Source organism: Vipera berus, assembly GCF_964194415.1.
Source record: "Vipera berus genome assembly, chromosome: 2".
NCBI lineage: Eukaryota > Metazoa > Chordata > Lepidosauria > Squamata > Viperidae > Vipera > Vipera berus.
In genome coordinates this window covers 232,672,932-232,696,135 of record NC_138203.1, presented here as the reverse complement: position 1 = coordinate 232,696,135, position 23,204 = coordinate 232,672,932, and the positions used below count along the sequence as shown (strand labels likewise).

At 37.3% G+C, this 23,204-nt stretch overlaps 1 protein-coding gene across 1 annotated transcript in view; it reads left to right on the top strand.

The window, feature by feature from the left end:
- ERC2 (ELKS/RAB6-interacting/CAST family member 2) overlaps positions 1–23,204 on the top strand; it is a gene marked incomplete at its 5' end in the record, with an annotated part of 592,568 nt that overhangs the window by 175,498 nt on the left and 393,866 nt on the right. Inside the window, 2 exons of the mRNA XM_081317437.1 lie at positions 9,572–9,727; positions 14,949–15,116. Coding sequence (XP_081173563.1) covers positions 9,572–9,727; positions 14,949–15,116 — 324 coding nt within the window. The remainder of the gene's footprint in view (positions 1–9,571; positions 9,728–14,948; positions 15,117–23,204) is intronic.

Genomic DNA, 23,204 nt, shown 5'->3' with positions numbered 1-23,204 from the left:
ATTACAATTTATAATGTCTTTTTGAATTGACTATCTGTAAGTCCCAACAGCATTATTTTTGTTACAGTGGTAACTTGGTACTCAACTGCTTTGAAACTCATCGAATTTGGTACTCAATGCATTTTGATGTGAACATTTTGTCCCAGTACTTATCATTTCCTTGGCATTCAATGCGCAAGCTAGAACTTGTCGGTGTTGGCTGCCTTGTGACTCACTATATTCCTAATGGGAAAAGTTTGTTTGGTACTCATCGCTTTTGGTTCTCATCACGACTCCTGGAACTAATTAATGATGAGTAACAAGGTACCGAAGGGACGCGGTGGCTCAGTGGGTTAGGACACTGAGCTTGTCGATCAGAAGGTCGGCAGTTTGGTGGGTCGAATCCCGAGTGCCGCGTAACAGAGTGAGCACCTGTTACTTGTCCCAGCTTCTGCCAATCTAGCAGTTCGAAAGCACGTAAAAATGCAAGTAGAAAAATAGGGACCACTACAGTGGGAAGGTAACATTGTTCCGTGCGCCTGTGCCGTCTAGTCATGCCGGCCACATGACCACGGAGACGTCCTCGGACAAGTGCTGGCTCTTCGGCTTTGAAACGGAGATGAGCACCGGCCTCTAAAGTCAGAAACGACTAGCATGCATGTGCGGGGGAACCTTTACCTTTACCTTAACAAGGTACCACTATACCTAAAAATCTGGTTCTGTTCTGCAACCCTATAATAAAAGTAATTTTAGCATTCATAATTTTGGTATCCGAGTTTGATCTATCTCAAAGGACTAACATCAGATGAGGTTGCAGCTTTTCCTTGTTGCCACCACAGGCTAATTAGGAATGGAATGGAATTGCCACTCTTTCTTCTCTCTAGTCTCTGCTTTATTTGCTATCTCCTCCCTTCTTTATTAGCAATCAGACAAACAAATTTCTTCTCCAAAACACTAATAGCTACTGCTGCAGTTACTACCTTTTGTCACCACCCACATGCACTTCTCAGTTGCTTTGTCCCCTTTTCTCTTCATCTCTGGTCGGGGAGATTAACTATCCTCCTTGAGGTTTGTCATATCTCGGACAACTTAGTTTCCTTGGCATATGTATTTTGATTGGCTCTCTGACTTATTTCACTCATTTCCCGTTCTTCTTATTTCCTGCTTTCCTATAATTCCATTCATATTTACAGCTTTTATTTGTATTTTCCAGACTTTAGAATTACAGTTTACAGGTTTGCTTTCTATTCCCATCCATTTCCTTTCTTCCTGCAAGATTATCTCTAGTACTTCTTTACCTTCCACTCTGCCTACCCAGCCATTTCTCCAGATTTTTCATGCGTGCCTGGACTGAATTTCTTCCCTGATGTTTATCTCATTGAGTCTATCTAGTTAGCTCAATGGGAAAATGGGAAAACACAAAAACACAGATTTTTTTTGGTTTAGACATTTTTATTTTATTTTATTTTAATTCCATTTATATCCCGCCCTTCTCCGAAGACTCAGGGCGGCTTACAAGCTTAGCAGTAGCCTTCATTCTATGTATATGCCTGCTTATTAGGGCTTTCACCCCCCCCAAGCGGCATTATTACAAAGTCAGCTTATTGCCCCCAACAATCTGGGTCCTCATTTTACTTACCTCGGAAGGATGGAAGGCTGAGTCAACCTTGAGCCTGGTGGGACTCGAACCTGCACTAATTGCAGGCAGCTGGTGTTACTTAAGGAGGCATTAGCCCACTGCTTCACCAAGATAATCTTTATGAGAATCAGATTTACCTTCTTTGATCTTGGGTAGTCCTGATCCACAGGGGATTTAAAACCCCATTGTATAGCTCCATGTTAACAATGTTGTTGTTGTTAGCTGCGAAGTCGTGTCCGACTCATCGCGACCCTATGGACAACATTCCTCCAGGCCTTCCTGTCTTCTACCATCTTCTGGAGTCCATTTAAGCTCACGCCTACTGCTTCAGTGACTCCATCCAGCCACCTCATTCTCTGTCGTCCCCTTCTTCTATTGCCCTCGATCTTTCCCAGCATTAGGGTCTTCTCCAGTGAGTCCTTCCTTCTCATTAGGTGGCCAAAGTATTTGAGTTTTAGCTTCAGGATCTGGCCTTCTAAAGAGCAGTCAGGATTGATCTCCTCTAGGACTGACTGGTTTGATCGCTTTGCAGTCCAAGGGACTCGCAGGAGTCTTCTCCAGCACCATAGTTCAAAGGCCTCAATTCTTTGGCGATGTTAACAATAAGTACGCTTAAATCAAAGCAAAAGATTACTTACTAAGATCCTCACTGAAATGATATATAAACTCATAAATATAAGTAAGATCTTTACAGTGTGTAAAGAAGGGCATCTGATCTAGTGTCAGGAAGTTTTTCCCTGTGCTTCCAGAAAACTAATTTTCAAGAATATAAATAGTCTTTGGAAAGGCTATTTCATCTCCCATCTGTCTTCTACGTATAATATCTACCTACCTACTTACCTATCAACCAACTAAATTTAATATGCGTTTGACTCATTCTGATTTCTAGTCATACTTCGAATGTTAGTAAATTAAATGTTTAATATCTATACAAAATAAATGTAAAGACTTTGCTCATAAGATCTTATAGATTTAGAAGTCACAGTCCATGCTTGATATATTTTCAAACAATTTCCATTATTACAAACATATACCATTTGTGCAGGCAGAAAAAACCCAAGTCTATAATTCACTGACAATTCCTTTCAACACATACACCTTGTGAATTTCTGATGACTTATAGTTCACACTTGCTGGAGAAGACTCCTGCGAGTTCCTTGGACTGCAAGGCGATCAAACCGGTCAGTCCTAGAGGAGATCAACCCTGACTGCTCTTTAGAAGGCCAGATCCTGAAGCTAAAACTCAAATACTTTGGCCACCTTATGAGAAGGAAGGACTCACTGGAGAAGAGCCTAATGCTGGGAAAGATTGAGGGCAATAGAAGAAGGGGACGACAGAGAACGAGGTGGCTGGATGGAGTCACTGAAGCAGTAAGCATGAGCTTAAATGGACTCCAGAAGATGGTAGAGGACAGGAAGGCCTGGAGGAACATTGTCCATAGGGTCGCGATGGGTCGGACACGACTTTGCAACTAACAACAACAACAACAACAACAACAACAAATAGTTCACACTATTATAAACTTCTTGCTAGTGGTTGAAATACTTAAAAGGGTAGCTGAAATCACAGTGTCTGAAATATTAAACACTTCCTTAGATGTTGAAACTAATGTTTTTTTTTATCTTGAGGTCAATGAGACTTCCCATACATATATAAGTGCACATAAATATGACTGTATGAAATGAAGAATTGTATGTTGCATGTACATTTTTCTCTGAGAACATATATTTACATGCTTTATTGTGATTCACTAGAACACAGATTAAAAAGCATAAGTATTGAGAAGTACTTACCTGCTGATACTTTATTCCAAAATGGGGAAGCTAAATTTCTACAACATAGTTAATAATTCAGTTCAATCATGTTCAACAGTTAATTCAAGCACGAGAAAGGGCACCAAATGTAAATTAAGAGACAGATGCACATGCAACTGTTAGGAACAAAGAGTTCAAAAGCAAATGAGTAGAGTCTCTGGATGGAATAGGAAATAAAATGGAAGGGGAGATCCCTCCATAAATACAGGTAGTCCTCGATTTACGAGCACAATTGAGCCCAAAATTTCTGTTGTTAAGTGAGACATTTGTTAAGTACATTTTGCCCCATTTTACAACATTTCTTGTCACAGTTGTTAAGTGATTTTCTGCAGCTGTTAAGTTAGTAACCTGGTTCTTAAGTGAATCAGGCTTTCCCATTGGCTTTGCTTGCCAGAAGGCTACAAAATGTGATAACATGACCCCGGGGGCACTGTGACCGTCATAAATATGAACCAGTTGGCAAATTTCTGAATCTTGATCACATGACCACAGGGATGCTGCAAAGGTTGCAACTGTGAAAAACGGTCTTGTCACTTTTTTACAGTTGCTAACTTTGAAGGGTCACTAAACTGTTGCTCAGCCTCCCTTTATTTCCCCCCCACCCCATTTTTTTCTCTTCTGTAAATGCTCATAAGACATACAGTGCAATCCTATCAGGTACATTTATATAAAATGATTGGGGTAGCTCTGCCTTTCCAACGTTGATCTTTGATATCAACGGACATTCTGGCTGAAGAACCATCACTTCTAAAGCCACGATCGCATGCAAGTTGCAGCCATGTTTTAACAGGATATGTTGCATTGTTACCAAACACTTCATTTTCATTTCAGTGCCTTTTTGAGGTCCAAGTGGACAGGAAATGAAGTAAGATAAGAGTTGTATGCTATTTACGCAGTCAGGGAAACATTAAAAAAAATTATTATATACCTTTCTAATGGAGGTTTATAAAAAAATTTAAAAAATAGTAATATAAAAACTGGGTTTCATATGGCAGGGCAGGAAGTAAGCATATGCAAAATTCTTAAGCGAATGAAATGTTTTGTGGTTTACCCTTGCTTCTTGCAGACACAACCATCTTTATATATTGATCCTGCTGTGGTATTTCAGGTATGTTACAGCACTGCTGCTGAAAACTGAGTGTGTAGTGTGCACTGCATAGCTTTTCCTTTGTTTTAGCCTCTTCTATCTCTGCTGTAGTTTTACATTAATTTCTAGATTATCTCACAGTTGCAGTATGAACACATTTACTTAGAAGGGGAATTTGGAGTGGAAAATATATAATTTCACCTGATCAGGACAGCTGCATGTGGTGTGCATAAAATTTGAAGAACAGATGATAACACTTGTCCTCAAATACAGTTAGAGAAAAATCTTTGTGCTGATTAAAACATAGAGTGACCTATAACAAACACGACTTTACAAATTACCAACTACACAACAATATATTATCTTAAAGTTTTCTTAAAGCAACACAAATCCGCCACGACTCACTGAACTTTCCTGAACTTTCACAATTTTCCCTACCCCCTGTTTTCATCAAATGTGGACACCATCACCATGTATGATTCAAACTAAATGTCAGTGGTAATTGGCTCCAAGCTCCTCCCATACAAGATTCTTAAACTCTTATTTGGCCTATACAAGCAGGGATTCACCTGACTTCTCATGGATATAATTATATTTATAGAATTTATATATTTATAATAATGCAATAATTGCCATTATATAATGACATTATACTTTTTTGTATATAAGAATTTTAGTTTATTAGACCTTCTAGAACACAGATAGACTCTAAATCTGTCTCATGTGAGATTTTCCTTTAGTGTCCCTTTTCGTGAATGCTTTGTGTGCTTTTGCTCTCTTACAATATAAAATTTCACTATTTAAAGCTTATGGTATTTGTTTTTTCCTGAATGTTTTAAATCTTTATGCCTGTTTTAGGAGCTTAAAAGAAAGCAGAGCTTACAGTCAGTGGTGGGATTCAGCCAGTTCGCACCACTTCGGTAGAACTGGTAGCTAATTTTTTGTTGCCCAGGCCCAGAATGGACTTCCGGAAGCGGCATCCACACAAACAACTGGTTGTTCACATATTTGAATCCCACCACTGCTTACAGTCATTTTTTTTAAAAGATCATTAAATTTAGAAACAATGCTGTGGAAGATCCAGCAGTTAGGCTACATTTCTACAACAGTTAATGACCTCAAGATTGCTTCCTCAGTTTTTTTTATTATTTTATCACTGCACATTAAAGGCTACTTGTAATTCAAAATTACACACAGAGCTACCCCTGAAAAATATAAATAAGATATTGCAGCACTATGTCGCTCATATTTCATGTCCTTTAAACAAATAAAATATTACCTTGAAGATTATAGATGTTTTATTTGGCTGCTATCATCTATATTTATTATAAAGTATATATATTGCAAAAAACAAATAAAATAATAATCATAATAAACATAACACACCAAACATAACTGTGCTTGAAAAGGAGAAAGTATGGATAATTGATGTGGCAATACCAGGGAATGGTAGAATAGAAAACAAAAAATTGGAGATCACAAAGATACAAAGATCACAAAGTATTAAAAGTGAAATTGAAAAATTATGGCCTAAGCCTGCCTAGGTGGTTCCAGTGGCTATCAGTACATTGGGTGCCACACTTAGAATATCTGCACATTGACACAATTTTCATTTGTCAATTGCAAAAGGCCACATTGCTTGGGTTCACACACATACTATGCAGATGAATTACAATGTTCTAGGTTCTTGGAAGAATTTGATGCTTATGAAGGCCAAATGCAGCTAAAGAATTGGCAGCTGTGACTTCACATTGTTGTGAACAGAAAACAATAAAATTTTCATCTGTTTTATAAAAGGCCACACCACTTGGAACTGCACATATTATGCCAATACATTGCACTTCCTAGGTTCCTGGGAAGAACTCGATTTGCATGAAGGCCAATACCAGCTAAAGAATTGGCAGCTGTGATTTCACATTATTGTGTATACAATAATAAAATAAAGCCCATCAGGCCATTTAGAACATCTGTTCAAATATTGTGTAGGGGACAACTGTCTGTTGGCTTCATGGGATCCAGATATAGTTTTGAGATGGATTCAAGAAGATACTACCATGTAGATTAATTAACTAATGTAATCACTTTATTGCATCATTTAATTGAAACAAACAACTCAGCATACAATAGGTTAGAAAAAATCATAATCTTCCTCCAATGTATTCATTATGTATGTTCAGCATGTTCCAGTAGAATGTACATAACCCTGATTGAGTCAAGATATTCTGCAGCTTTTGAGTTCCTCCAAAAGAAATTTCTCTGAATAAATCAATGTCAATTTTAAATACTCTGAATCCTTAACAGAATGCCTTTTCCTTTTGTTAAACAATGAGTTGGATTCAAAGTTGCACATGCAAAAATCTGATTGTACATGGAATCTTCTTGCTGTGGATGTAATTGTAGAACTACGTGGAGCATCTGGAGTAGCAGACAGGATGCATAGCTCTGTGTCCCAAACTGGGGTAAACTTGCTACTGCCAAAATAGGAGAAATGTAAAACTATATGGATACCAAACATGAAATGGTGGAACAAATCTTATTTAAATAAAGGACTTATATTTTCTAAAATTTCTGGTTATATGTTAACTGATGGAAATGCCACTTCTAGTAAAACATTCCAAAGACCTTCAAATGTAGAAGCTTCTAGGTGATTTGGACTAGGTTTAAATGCAAAGACACTATGTACTTTAGGGTCCAGTTAGCAGAAGAAAAGTTAGTGTGATTTCCTATTCCTGGTTTGGCATCCTAACATCTACTGCCCTCCAGAAAGGCTCTTTAGAGAAGATGCAGGTCTTGCAAGTGTGCTACAAAGAGGAGAGAAAGTTACATGGTGTAGCACTTCATTTTGGATCCTAAGAAAGCATTGAAGCCAGTAGAGCCTATAGAATGACTCTTCAGAAAAGCATTTCCTTTTCTTAGAGGAAGACATAGAGGCTTAATGAAACTATTTCCCCCCCCCCCCAAATGGCTTTATCCACTCCAATTCTGGGAAATGGCAAGGAAGAAATCATTTCTTCCAGCCCAGTGAAATAAAATTGAAGGGGCTTCGTATTCAATTTCTTAGATTTAATCTTTGATTTTCAAGTTAGCCAAAAGCTATGGAATTCCCAGATGATCCAGTATCCTAATACTATCTTGAGCTTTCCGTAATGAGCATCTGAGATCAGCCACTGTTGGGCAGTCTTTGAAATAAAAGTCGGACAGACTCAAAGATATAGCTATACGAAATTTAGAAAAAGTTGAAGCTGCTATGTTTTTATCAGTTGTTTCAGAATATACAGTATGTTTTTTTAAAAAAAATTCAAATGAATCTCAAATATAGTGTCAGTAGTTTTGGTTTTCATTTTACTCTTAATCTTTTCTTTTCTTATATCATTGTCTCAGAAATCTTGAATCCTCTCTGTTATTCCTCATGGCTTTTCTTCATTTTGTAGTTATGTATTGTCCAGAAAATTTGATCTCTCTAGCAAAAATCAGTGCTGCTTCCCTGCCAGATTTGTACAACCAAGCCTTGTTCATGAGAGCTTGTAAATGGGTAGAGGGTGGGATTAGCCCCTCACCCAATATTTTGTCTGGAGCACTGCAAAGGAATGCCTGCCATGTTTGTTAATAATTCTGGAAACTGGATGGGGCAGAAAACTATACAAGTAGTCCCCAACTTACGACCACAATTGAGCCCCAAATATATGCTGCTAAGTGAGAAATTTATTAAGTGAGTTTTGTCCCATGTTACGACTTTTCTCGCCACATTTGTTACCCTCTTAATTTCTTTTGGTGTAAACGAAAAATCTGAATTGAGTTTATGTTATAGTGGCGAATGTCTTCACAATGCCAGGAAAGGTCTTTTTCCAACCTGGTTAAAGATGTAAGGATCCCTTTCTTATCTTTTTGCTGCTTTCTCTTTAAAAAAAACCTTAATCAGTGCATTGCTACAGTTCTTAAATTAGTAACATGGTTGTTAAATGAATCTGGTTTCCCCATTGACTTCGCTTGTCAGAAGGTCACAAAAGGGGATCATATGACTCTGGGACACTGCAACCATCATAAACGTGAGTCAGTTGTCAAGCATCCGAATGGAAATCATGTGATCATGGAGATGCTGCAATGATCATAACTGTGATAAATGGTCATAAATCACTTTTCACAGTGCTATTGTAAATTACTAAATGAACTGTTGCAAGCTGAGGACTACCTATACTCTCATTCATACAGCTCTCTCTCAGATCTTCTGGCTGAATGCATGGATTTTTTTTTTTTTTGCAACAATGGAGCACTCATATTTTCAGGCCAATGTCTGAAGAGGACTGAGGTTAGTCACATATTCACCAATTGTTCTGCCCAACATAAGAGAACAGACAATCTTCTCCTTTTCTGCCTGTTACAGTGGGTACCAGCATCCTTAATTTCACAGCAGCTGAAAACAGGATATCTCTTTTTCTGCCCTGCACGCGCGGGTAGGGAAAGATTCCACACCCAAGTTGAAGGAATTTTAAAATATTTCCATTCATCTCTTAAGTTGGCTCCATGTTAGAAAGTAATGAAATAAGTGTGGTATAATGGTGGCTTTCATTTGGTTTGGATCTATTCCATTCTTGTTTTATCTTATTTGAAGAGACTGTGGCTTTTTATATCAGATGTGGTAGTGAAACAGATGTCTTAAAAAGGTTATAAACTTTAGCTGTCTCAATGCACAATAAAAGTATAGTTAGACCCAGATTTCTTGGCAGTTTTTGTCCATTTTCTTATATTTATTTTACTTTATGTTCTTTTATTGCTGTGTATTACAGCCTATGTTTCTATTCATAGTACATTCAGAGTGGCTGTTTAGTGGCTTAGGCAAGTGAAAATTTTGACAATAATGTATATATTTTTATTCAGCTACATAATTATTACTGAACTTATCCCAGTGGTATTTAAAAGAGAAAGGGCTTCAGTTCCTTGTGCCAACTTAATTCTTTAGATTTATTGCTCTTGTATCACAAGTTATATGTCTGCTTTTCATATAAATAATTTGTGTAATAATTGCATACCAACACTTTCTTCACAAAAAATAGGACACAAAAATAGCTTCCCTGGAACGTAATATCAGAGATCTCGAAGATGAAATACAGATGTTGAAGACAAATGGAGTTCTGAACACGGAAGATCGAGAAGAAGAGATCAAACAAATAGAAGTTTACAAGAGTCATTCCAAGTTCATGAAAAATAAGGTATGTGCAGCTAAGAAAACAAGACTTATTAAAATTCTGATTTTTTGAAGGAGATTGATGTCAACAAAAGATCTGAAGAGGAGTATCTAGTATTAAAGAAAAATTTCCTGGTAAACAAGGTAGATTTTTCCCCTCTTTTGTAATTCACTTGGTGAGAGAAGTTTCTACATATATCTTAGGTACAGAGGCAACCTTTGTTAGAGCCATGTCAAGCCAGTGTGAAAAATGTGCCTTATTTTGAGGGCATTCCCTGAAGGAAACCATATTAAATTGCCACAGAACAAGTACTTTTGTCCCCTTGAATAAAAATCATGACAACAGCATTCCTGTTATCAGTTCTTGGCTATCTCTCCTTGCTGAATAATTATAGCAAAGGCACCTGTGGGACTGGAAAGCATTCAGAGGTCCTTCAGGAGATTTTCCATGTTTGCAACAAACAGCCATCAATTGTTTTCAATATTAGCAAGCAATGCCATTTATAACTCTTCAGTTAAGATACGATGCAAGTAGAATAAAATGACCATAAATGCAGACATAAAAGGCTTGAGTGATGTCTCGTAAGTCTGATACTCAAAACTCTTATGATAGTTGTTAACCATCCAGATTTATACTCTGTAAGATGGGTGTCTATATAAATGTTTTAAACAAATCAAGAAACAAGCAAATCTATGCTTCCTTGATTGTAGGAATTACTATATATATGGTTCATAATAAATCATTTCATTCTGCGGGTTATATATTAATTGGAATCTCTTAACATAAATAGGAAAATTGTAGTGATTTTGTGAATAAGGGACTCAATGCAATAAATTCTCCCACTGTTACAGAGAAAATCAGAGCAAAATGTTTGTGTATGGTTGTTGGTCACAGCCATCTGATCAGTGCTTGGATAATTGTGCCTCATTCTGATGAAAGCCTGCCTAACCTCTGTCAGCAGCCCTGTCCTTCTTCTGACAATTGAGATTTGTAGCAAAAGATCCTACTTCTGCCATTCATCACAGGACCTTTCAAGGTGGAAACAATATTTATAATGCTGTCAGCAAGGAGATCTCATTATACCCCATCTGTCCAACCTGAGATCACTGATAAAGAAACCCTGATAAATATAAGTTCTGACTGATAGCAAACAGTAGAACAAAGCTCCTTTCATGGTCAACAACTTAAGGTGTTATAATACTCTTGGGGGGGAACTTGGATTTAAGAAATAACTATTTAAGTTCTTTCCAATTTAAATGGAAGAAGAGCATATGTTGCTAAAGATAATCTATTGTGGAACTTTGTTAATGTCCCTGAAAAACTAGGCTACATCAAAGTTTGGGGAGGGGGCACAGAAATCAAAGACATTAACAACAAACAGATCCCCAAATATCTAGATGAAATGACAAGAATGGAAAAATAGGAGCAGGTAATTTGGTGGTTCCATCTTGCATGATTGCTTTTGGCTCTGATGGCAAATTAAGGGGTCACTTGGTATTTGCAAGCTGTAGGATAGCATGCTAATGTCTCCAAGACAAAAAGATGTTGGAATTAGCAAAACACACACAAGTCAAGAAGCAACTTGCAAAAAAAAAGATAATGATTGCAGTTACAAGGAGAAAGCAATAGCACCCTTTGATTGCCAATTAACTGATTGACATAATGAAAACTACTTAATGGGCATACGTAACCGTACTTTCAACTGGGAAACTGAGCATCCTAGATCAAGCTAAGTCCAAAAACACTTGAGAATTCCTGGAAGCCTGACACTCAGACAAATCAGCCACCAAAGGCACATGTAGATAAACATCATCTATGTAACATTAAAAAGAAACAATAAAAAACTAAAAAGGGACCAGAAGATCAGAATACCTGCTCACCAGCAATCAACACCCAGATTAAACAGATTAACATCAAGGTTAACATTAGAACAGGGGTCTTCAAACTTGGCCCTTTTATGACTTGTGGACTTCAACCCCCAATTCCTAGGCTGAGGAATTCTGGGAGTTGAAGTCCACAAGTCATAAAAGGGCCAAGTTTGAAGACCCCTGCATTAGACCAACAATCAAGCCGTAAACAATAACCCAATCAAGGAACTACCAGCTCAGACAAACAAACAATAAACAACAGTCTAATCAAGGAACTACCAAGACCTCTCCCACCAGCACAGACAGGGCAAGCCACTACTATACAAACAGAGAGCAAGTGTACTCCCTTCTAGCACTAATGATGTTACCTCATTGGACAAAGAAATTTCTGCAAGAAAGCAGCCAAGCTCAGAAAAGCATGGAGGCCCCCACAATGAATTCTTAAATAAATCTAGTACTGTAGCACTTAGAATTTTTTTAAGACTTATCTGGTCTGGTTCCACTATTTGAGGTGGAATAGATCTTGGGGCAGAAAGGTTTTATATGGAACTACTAGGTTGCTTCTGCTGAAAAATGTTTTTAAAAATTGCCCTTTTGGAATGAATGCAGAAAATATTATTCTTTTCTTGCTATGACACGCTGACACCATCATGTTCAAGATCAATTTATATGAGACTCCTCTGGAATGAGATTGTGCTATGAGATTCCAGCATTGTAGAAAGAGGAAGGCAGGGTTGGTTTAGTTGATTTTGTTTAGACTGCCAAAGCTGTTGTTTATGAAAGGAACATCTTAACATATTTTATGTTAGAATTTATATTACTATATCATGCAATTTGTTTTTACATTCTGTATGTATCATGTTTAATCCTAAGTATTTGTTGCAGAGTTGCACACCTCTCAGAATCAGCTGATTGGATTGGCCTGCAAATAACAAAGAAATAAATATGCAGATAAGAAATGAAGAAGGAAGAAAGTAGAAAAAATAAATGAAAAACATATCCCAGAGAATTTTCATACCATTTTTTTACATCCCCAAATCTACCATTTTCTCTCCCTTTAGAGACATTACAAGAAACATTATTTGTTAAAAAGAATTTTACCATCTTGTATGAAGCAGGAAAGATTCATCAGAGTAGATCTGAAATGCTTTAGTTTGTGAATGGCAAAACTCTTTGCCAGCTTGCAAATCATGTTGAGAATATAAAGAAATGTATAGCATACCTGAAATGAAAATGATTCTATATTCTTTGAACAATTGGCTATCAGAGTTTTGTGAGTTGAATCATCAATAAAAATAGGAAGATCCTTTGATAGAGATTAGGCTGTGCGATACCATCTGGGACTAATATAAACCACATGCTGCAGTATGTATTGGTGTCAACTTTCCTTCCATTTGTATTGTGTAATATTACTCTCACCTTATTTTTTATTCCAGTTTTGGCTGTTTGTCTGTAGTGACACATAAAGGGTTGTCAGTTTTGTCATCAATGCATTGGTGATATTACTCATTTTCACTTCTCCAAATGAATCTTTTCTACAATGTTGTGCATTTGAATATTATGGTTCAATTATATCCTTTAATAATTTATTTTGTGAATGTTTCTTTTTCATTGTTATGCTTTCTCTTTGATCCCAATTAGTTGTTCCTTTCTTCTGTGGTCTTTCAGGGCAGAATCTGCCTTCAATTAGTTTGAACTTCTCTGAGTACGGGAAGTTCACTGAGACTTCATTCCTAATCATGTATAATCTTTATAAATTATTATATAAAAAGATTTTAAAAAACAAGCAGGATAATGGTTCTGATGTAGATATATGAGTTTGATTTTTACTATAGATGTTTCACATGTGCAAGTATATATAATATACCTTTTGGATTTAATTCTGAAAGAATTCATTTTGTATTGTGAACTAAAAAAACCCAGTATGGAATTTACAAGAAACATTTCCTTCTAATGTGACTTGGTGGTATTAAAGCTGATAAATATTGTACTTTACTAATTTGGAACATGTGGTCTGAGCACTATAAATCTGTGATTAAATTCCAGATTTTGTTGGCCACATTCTCATTTTAAACCCTTTTCCATTCTCAAAATGTAGTGCAGAATGAACGAAATCCGCAACTAGAGAAAGATGGCAACCATGACCTGGATGACTGAGAATCTCTGTAGACACATGGCTTCAAACACATTCAGAGATTCTTTGCTGTTCACGTTGAATATTTTATTGCATATGATTTTTATTATGATTGTGACAATGGAAATCTATATAGGTAATGAGCAGAGTTTTCCTTCACAATTATCTATTGTTTGATATTCATGAATAAAATGAATTCACCAGTGTTAAGATCATATAAAGTTCCCTTACATTACTGATACTGATAAGATATTTTTTTCATTCCCTACTGGAATGAATTTTTCTGGGAGCTAACTGGAGATGTCAAGTTCAGGCAATCTTCTTCCTGAGCCCTTCCTCAGACTCATGTGCATATTAATATTACATGTTTAGGTATTTATATTACTTACTGTACATGTAATGTGGTCATTCAGCTAATTTTCATGTTCTTTTCATGGTTTTCAAGAGGATAAAGACTGTAAACAGTAGGAAAACCACAAATGTACACAGATATTCCAAACACATTTGAAGTTTTATATTTAGAGGCACAATCATATGTACAGGCCATTATTAGAAAAGTCAGTGCTTGAGTACTGAGACACAGTATTGGTAATACTGTGAGAATCATATGAATCATATACCTGCTAAATTGTCACAGGAGCTGCTTGGGCTTACACTGATTCCATAATACTGGTTCAACTGAATATTAAAACAGTGTCCTAATAAAAAGCAGTTTGATAGAGGAATGAATTACTGAGACCAGGTGAAATTGCTGAAATGTTCAAGTGGAGGCTAGACAGCCATCTGTCTGAGATTATTTTAATTTGGATTCCTGCACTAAGCAGAATGTTGGACTTGGTAGCCTAAATAGTTGATTAGGTTATTATAATGTTCTAATACTTAATAGCTTGTTCCATGTAATGGCCAGTTATTGGGTCTTGGATGGGAGGAGGGCAACAATATTTTGATTGGCTTCCATTGACTCAGCTATGGAACTTCTGTATCCAGAAATCCTATAGACTTAGGACAGAAGAAGCAATATAGCTGTAGTTTTTCCAAGATTATTATCTTGGAATATTTTACTTTCATTTTGTATGTTACCTCCAATTTGTTCAAATTATGAACAGTAGTCCCAAAGTTGGTCAAATTAAATATACGTTGTCAATCTGAATGTAATTCAATATGCTTTGTCAGCTTCTCTACTTCCCCTAAGGAAATACAGTGTTTGTTAACATTAATTGTTCTCCCTTTCATTTTTTTGCAGATTGACCAATTGAAGCAGGAGCTTTCAAAGAAAGAATCAGAACTTCTTGCCTTACAAACTAAGCTTGAAACCCTTAGCAATCAGAATTCAGATTGCAAGCAACATATAGAAGTGCTTAAAGAGTCGCTTACTGCCAAAGAACAGAGAGCTGCCATACTTCAGACAGAGGTAAGGTAGTTTCTTAGCATCTAATAATTATTCAGTATAATTGTTTAATTAATGGAGTGTGTCTGAATTAAAGATGACATTCAGGTTACAAATCTGTGCAAAAGACAAAACCTAACTTTAAAAAAAATGGCTCCAAATTAGTAAAATACTAGTTTGATGCCAAGATCAGCTCTTTAATACTTGCAAATTTTCTACTAACCTTGCTAGCAGATGTTTTTTTTTAAATTAGAAGATTTCAGCTGGAAACCCACAATAGGTATATGTACCTACAATTTAATTTCTCCTTGCTGCTAATATACAATTACTTTCATTTTTCTCTTTTATAAGAATGCTTCAGTTAAACCTATGGAATTGGCACATAGTTCAGAAGGATACATAGATTAGTAAGAAGAATTTAGTAACTGTAAGAAAAAAAATGTTCAAAAGAACAGCCAAATGATTAATTAATGGGGAAAGATTCTTCTGACTTTTAAAAAGGTTAATATTTCCAATGGGTGACCTCTGAATTTGCTCAAAGCTGTTATTGCAAAGAAAGCATTGTTCCATTGTTGACATCTTCCACCTTCTAAAAGAAAAATTGCATAAGGTCGACTTAACATTTTCCCCTTATTTGGGGAAAAGTTGCATCAGGAAAGAAATTTGGAAGAAAAATAAAGTCATCTAGGGAATCATTCAAGTATTCTTTTCCTGCTCCAAGATGGCTTGTATATTGTTGTTGAGGATATGTCTGTGCATATTCAAAACTTGTGTTCCTTGTTTTTCTCTCCCCCTTTCCCCTCAACTCTGTTGCTTTTCAACTGCTAAATTTCAGTTTCCTTTTGCAAAATCTTGACTACAATGGTGACTTTGAATAAAATTATTCACCCCATTGCAAGGGTTTATATGTGCATTGTTGTCATGGCATAACATATCAAAATCTAATTTCCAAAACCATACAATAACTTACCAGGGGCAACAGAAACTACTAAGTTCAATTCATAAGGAAGTTGACAAGTAGCAAAGGCTGCAGCAGAGATATAGTACTCTCCTTTAGTGACTGTGATGATGGCCAGGGCTAGGAGTGGAAAATAGTATATTAAAACAGTGTATTAAAAATCACATTGAGGTTCATTGACTCTATTGTCTGCATTTTATTTTCTCTTATATTGAGGGGGTGCATGTTGGCATCACTGAATGATGCAAATGCAAATTGAATTTATTTGTTGTTTTAAATTTGAGGCGGAAAAGCTTAAGAAAAATAGGCCAGTAGTTTGAAACTTCCATTACACTCCATGCATTGCTGAGGGTGTTAATTATAGTTTTGGGATGTCCCTTAGCATTGACATGGACTTTTAACCCATGATTCTGTGATGTTTTATAATAGAAATTATATTTAATATCTTATTTTAAGATCATGCTGACACAGTTATTTAGTTTATTATTCATTAAAGTTGGTGACAAACAATGTGAAATTGCTGGTCATGTTTTCTGAAGCAGTCTATAGGGATGGTAATTAATTACTTCATACAGTCTCAGTAATTATAAGAGCTATTATTATAGCAAATTAAGCAGGAAATCAATTGAAGCACAGTTTCAATTTGTAGAGTATTGCTGATGTTTTCTTATTACTATGGAAGTTGCTTTTTAAACATATAGAACCATTTGTTTGATTATAAACCAAGTGTAAAATTAATAGTCATTTGAAAGGACATGCTTTAAATGATAAAACAGGACCAAAGTTAATGAAAATGATTCCATAATTTTATGAAGAACAGCTGATGTATTAATTTTTTTAATGAAACCAAAACAGAAAATAAGGGTAACATTTCATGTGCCTTGATTTTAAATAAATATACCTTTAATGCAAATTACTTTTTGGTACTAGTTACTTTGCTGTAACCCTCTCTAAGAGGTTTACAGAATCAGCCTACTGCCCTCAGCAATCGGGGTCCTCATTTTACCAATCTCAGAAGGATGGAAGGCTGAGTCAACCTTGAGTTGGTGAGATTTGAACTGCCAAACTGCTGTTAAACTTATTAAATATCAAAAGCAGCTTTTGAATCAATTTAATGGGTTTATCACCCTTGGAAAACAGATTTATCATGTAATATATGCATGAATGTGTGTGTACGAGTAAGTAGGTAGTGGAACCTTTTGAATTTGCAGTGTTTCATTTCCTTCTGTTGTGTCAAGATTACAGGATGAAAAAACTCTATGCTTGCAACATGCTTTAATGCATAAGATTCCTTCAGTACTATGTTGGGGTCCTATAACTGGATAAGACTATAGTGTATTTCAATTGTCTTGGGGCATTTACTAATAATAAATATTAAACTACCGGCCTTTTTTGGAGGAGGTGTATGTATGTGTGTGTGACTGCAACTAGTTCAGATAATTAAAATTTAGGATCTGATGTTATGCATAAGTCTTGCTAAAGATGTTACAAATAGGCCATGTTCACTCAATTTTCAATTATAAATGTGAGCACTTAATTTCAGAAGAGGAGCTGTGTATCAAAAAATTGAAAATTGATGAAGCGGAATCTAGAAAAAGAAATAGAGAAGGGACAAAACCTCTCAGAATGTCTGTGGAAGCATTTGAAATTTGGCAAACATTCCATGAAAAAATATCACCAAAAGGATGCCAGAATGATGGATGGACCAAAACAAAGAAATGATCAGAGGGTTAGAAAGCTTTATTTGTAAAACTGCCCAAATGAGAGCAAAATGTAACACAAACTGCATAAATGCAAAGTACAAAATGAAAAGAAGGAATAAACAAGCCCCCCAAAGAATTTATTTTTTTCCTTTATTTCTAAAACATACTGTAAAAGTAAAGGTAAAGGTTCCCCCTCACATGCGTGCTAGTCGTTTCCGACTCTAGGGGCCGGTGCTCATCTCCGTTTCAAAGCCGAAGAGACAGCGCTTGTCCGAGGACGTCTCCGTGGTCATGTGGTCGGCATGACTAGATGCCAAAGGCGCACGGAACGCTGTTACCTTCCCACCGTATTGGTCCCTATTTTTCTACTTGCATTTTTACGTGCTTTCAAACTGCTAGGTTGGCAGAAGCTAGGACAAGTAACAGGCACTGACTCTGTTACGCGGCACTCGGGATTCGACCCGCCAAACTGCCAACCTTCTGATTGACAAGCTCAGCGTCCTAACCCACTGAGCCACCGCGTCCCTAAACATACTGTAAATTCCAACAAAAATGAAATTTCTTTTTAATAATTTTTAGAACTATAAAAAACGGTATCAAGGCAACTAGATCACTGGATAAAGACAGACAGAAGGCAGCTGTTTTTATTGAAAATTAAAAATTACATAGTATCTGTCCAGATAGTTATCTCTAGAACTCTTTAAAAAAAAAAGAAATATGAAATTTTGATGTAAAATGTGACTTCTAACAAAACTCTGCAGTTTGTCCCTAACACCTCTCCCCTTAGAAGTTGGGACAGTGATCACCAGACATGACTGCTGTATTCTATGTGAGATAAAAGCCATGCAATTCTAAATACCAGTTCATAGGAAGCAATAGCACAAGAAGGCATAGTTCGTATGTCCCATGTGTGGGTTTCTCATTACTGCTTGTTACCCACTGTGGGAAACAGGTTGCATTGGAAATTATTGTTTCTTAGAATTTGGAAAGTATGCCTCAGGATATTCAGGCTAAAATTTGCAATTGCCTGTTTTGTGGCCACATAACACTAATATTTAATCTATTGCTGTTCCATTCCCCCCCTTTAAGTATTATTTCCAATGGCTGGAAAATTGATATAGCTGTCCATCTCACGTTTATGACTTTGAGTGGTATACAGAGTTAAAAATACAGAACAAAGCAATAAAATAATAAAATCCAGTGAAAAACTATTAAAATCTTTAAAAACAATAAAATCCATTAAAATTCATTTGAATGCGATTGGTGAGATGCTTCATTCACTTACTGATGTAAATTTATTGCAATCCAGTCATACATATGGCTTTCTTTAAACTCAGATCCCTTCATTTTGCACATTGTTTCTGATCTACTATTGTTAATGTTACTTATCGTGATCACGAGTTTCATGAGGACTTTTTTTGGTGTATGTATATGCATCTGTACTGATTCAGTTCAAAAATATTTCTGCAAGATAATTAGGATTCTGAATCAGTGTATTTCTTAAGTGGCCAAAGGCAGAAACGTCTTCTAGTAAAAAGAAAAGATTTTTCAGAAGTGTAGAAGTGTAGTAGATGGGCTTTTGTTAGTTGTCCTACGAATCCCCAAATATGTGCCTAGGCAAATTTTGATTGAATCAGTCCAGTGATTATGTTATATCAGAGATGCTAACAGATAGTCAAAAAAGTTGTCATGGTAATATACATATTTTTTTCCTAATTATTGTAATCCTTCCACTCCAACTAATATATGCAGCATCTGTTATTTTGCAAAATGCTAACTCTGTTCTGATTTGGAAACCAGACTGAAAAACAGAATGTGTAGCATAATAAACACAAAAGAAAGAGAACTATGAAATGAGGTGGATGATGAGTCATTTCAACTAGAGACACAGATTCATTGCTAACAATGTCAAGAAGTGGAAATGTAAGACCAACTATATAATCAATATCTGCCCCCTTTTTTTTTTTAAAAGAAAGTCTTGATTCTACTTTTCAGTGATTTTAGCCAGTAAAAGAACAGTAATAACAACAATTCATATGCATAACCTCAAGAGAAGGAAGGTCTTTGTGTGTGCTTTTAAAAAAACAACAAAAAAACTTACACGGTAGAAAAGGGCTGTAGTATCATAAAGACTAGTTAATAAATCCAGGCCTTTGGTGTAGCTGTGACTGAGTAGCACTTGAAATGTCTCTTCAGCAACAAAACAACTAAGAGCAAAACTGCTAAAAATAAATTCTGCCAAGAACATCCCTTAATTTACATTTCTACTGCAAATGCTTGTGATCTTCTCTGCAAAAAAACTCATCAACTGACAGAAGATAATTCAGTAGAATAAACCATCAAACCAGAATAAACAGAATAATGATGTGAGAGTTGCACTGGTTCTCATTTCTTCTGGGCCCATTGCAAGATGCTGGTTATCATCTTTAAGGCCCTTTATGCCTCATTACCTTCAAGCTGTAGTGTTGGAGAAGGCTTCTGTGTGCATTCCTTGGACAGCAAAGGTGATAAACAGGCTGGAGCATATAAAATCAGACATATCACTGGAGGGCAAAATCGCAAAGTTCTGCCTTTTTTTATTTCAGCCATGTCATGCAATTTAAACTTACTGAAAAAGGCAGTTTTGCTCAGAATGGCTAGAGATAAAAGGAAACGAGGTCACCAAAAAACACAGTGACTAGACACCATCAAGGCAGACATCAGCCAGAGCATAAAATACCTGAAAGAAGCTATACAAAATTGGGAAAATGTGAAGAGAGCTGGCTCATAACATCGCCAAGAATCAGACATGATAGAATGGATAGCATCCCCACTTTCCGGATTTCCTTTTTCTAATGAAATCTTCCCACCCAGTTTGTGTCAACTGGCAGGAAAAGCTTTGTGTTCCCATCTCTGGAGGCTGTGCTGGGCAAGGGGCTGTAAATGAAAGGCTGTTATTTTCAGCCCTCTTTCTCTGGGACAACTTGTGCTTGTGCTGGAGACTGTGGGAACCAAACACAGCAGGGAGGGGAAGTTCACGTGGGATGAAAGTAAGCACTCCTATCCAGGGCTGGGATGGCCATTAGAAAGAAATATTTCAAAGTGACCTCACCCTAATTGGCTTGCTATAAATCTGCCTGGAAACCTTTCCTTTTTCAAGATTATGTTTTTACCCTGACCAGCATTAAAGACATTTTTTTAAAAAAAATCCATGAGGTCCTCCTTGAATTTCATTCAGTGACTTTGGATACTTGGGCCATCTGGTGACAGGGTTCTTCGGTCCTGGATGGAATGGCAATCTATGGCTCCTTCTGGACTTGTGGCTCCTGCCAGAAGAGCAGATGGCAGCTGTGCCTAGGAAGGCCTTTGCACACCTTTGGTTGTGTGTCAGTTGTGTCCCTTCCTAGACCAGGAGACTCTGTGCACAGTCACTCATCCTCTCTTGATCTCTTGTTTGGATTACTGCAACACTCTCTTCATGGGACTCCCCTTGACCCTGACCATGCTGATTTTTTATAAGGCCTTGAAGACCTGGCTTTGTGCCAGGGCTCATTAGTGTGTGAAGGGCCCCATTTCCTGACTATATTAACATCTATAATGACATTTTTTTCCTTGACTGCTGTATATATTTAATTTTGTACTACAGTATAACTGTTTTTGCTTGGTGATTGTTTCTCAACCAAAGGGATTTGTTTGAGATGAGTGACTATAAAAGTTGAATGAATGAAAAGCAAACAAACAATCATTTTATTGAAGTCTGAGTAACTCTGGCTTCCCTGATCATGCCCAGCTGTGAAAAGATTGATTATTATTGATTATATGATCTCTATGAATCTTGGAAATAAAGATAATGCTAAAGACTGGCTCTTTGTTTTCCAACAACGTACCCTCTTATTAGTTCATTTTTGTAAAATAAAAAAGTCATTAAAATTACACTCAGATGAAGTGGGGATCCTGGCAGGTATCAAGATAAGTGTATGGAAACTTTATTATTAAGGCCAGAAAATACTTTGCAATTGTCTACCTTAAGCTTTAAATCCTGGGTGGGCATGGTTGGTGGCTTCCATGCAGTTCTTGGCCACAAATAGTGTTACCTTGAAAGGCACAACTAGCCCTTAATGTAGTTATGCAATAGTCAGAATTTAAAATTAGATTGCTAGGTTGTGACTATTAGTAATGATAGGAAACAGGTCAATTTAGCCTGTCAGGGCATTTCCCAATATCTGCATTAACATTATTGTGTAGTGGGTTCTGGAGAGCAGGAAGGACGCTGAGACGATGAGTACAACATAACAGCTCTTTATTTGGTGGAAGTGACTGTACTGGGGAATAGAGGCTACCTGCACTCCTTATATACCTGGCCAGTACCTGGCCAGGTACACAACCAACCAGTTGGATTGAACCTCTGTTTCCCGCAAAAACTACTTCCCGCCAAAACAGTTACAGTTCAATTGCCCAATGCCTCAAACCAGTCCAACCTGACTAAACTGGTCCTATGGCCTTTGACTATAATAACATCCAAGTGCCCCTGAAACCTCTTAAACCGCACAGAAAGGGTGGCCTCCCCCTTAACTTTTACTGGGGCATTTTGGAAATCGGTTAACATGATGCTGGAGGTCCTCAATTTAACCCACTGCTTGCTCTGGCCACGAACAAGTTTAAATGAGTCATCGGAAATAATCGAGACTGCAGAGCCGGAGTCTAGCTCCATTTTACAAGGAATGCCTTGTAAATGGACTTTTAGTTTGGGTTTAAGCAGCCGGCGGGCCCCAATTCAGCAGATGGCCCTCTGGCTTTCGAAAAACCCCATGCTTGTCGAGCTCCGGGCCCCGGTACCTTTTCCCGACAAGTTCTCCGACTGTCGCTTGGGTAGGCCCTCTCAGAAATGGCTGTGGCAGACTGCTGCGATGTGGCCAAATTTTCTGCAGGCCTGACACGTGGCCGACCAGAACTTGCAGTTGCCTCCGCAGCCTCCGCATTTTGGAGATAGAGCTGCCTTCTGCTGGCTCTCCCTGTGCTTGCGTCGTCGATCCCATTGTTCCGTTTTTCTCTGGATCTGGTCGACGTCAGTTTCTTCCTCATCTGTGTGCTGGCTGTATGTAGTGCCTTCATAATGTATTGCTTCCTCTGGGCTGCTGGGCAGGGGAGTCTGTACCGCTTGCACCGCGCCTCTGGCTGCCTCGTCGGCCAAGATCTCATCTTGCGCATCTTGGAGAGTTATATCGGGCCTTGCAAAAAGCCTCTGTTGCAGTTGCTTATCTCTTAGGCCGCACACCAACCTGTCCCAAAGTCTCTCATCCAGGTTGGAGAACTTGCAGAGGTGGGTGGCCTGTCGCAAGGCCACGATAAACTCTGATGCAGATTTGCCCGGCTGTTGTACCCTCTGGTCAAAATGGAACTGCCAGGCCAGCTCGGACATTTGGGGCTTGAAATGCCTGTTCAGCTTTGAGTGAGGTCTCTGTATGAGATGGT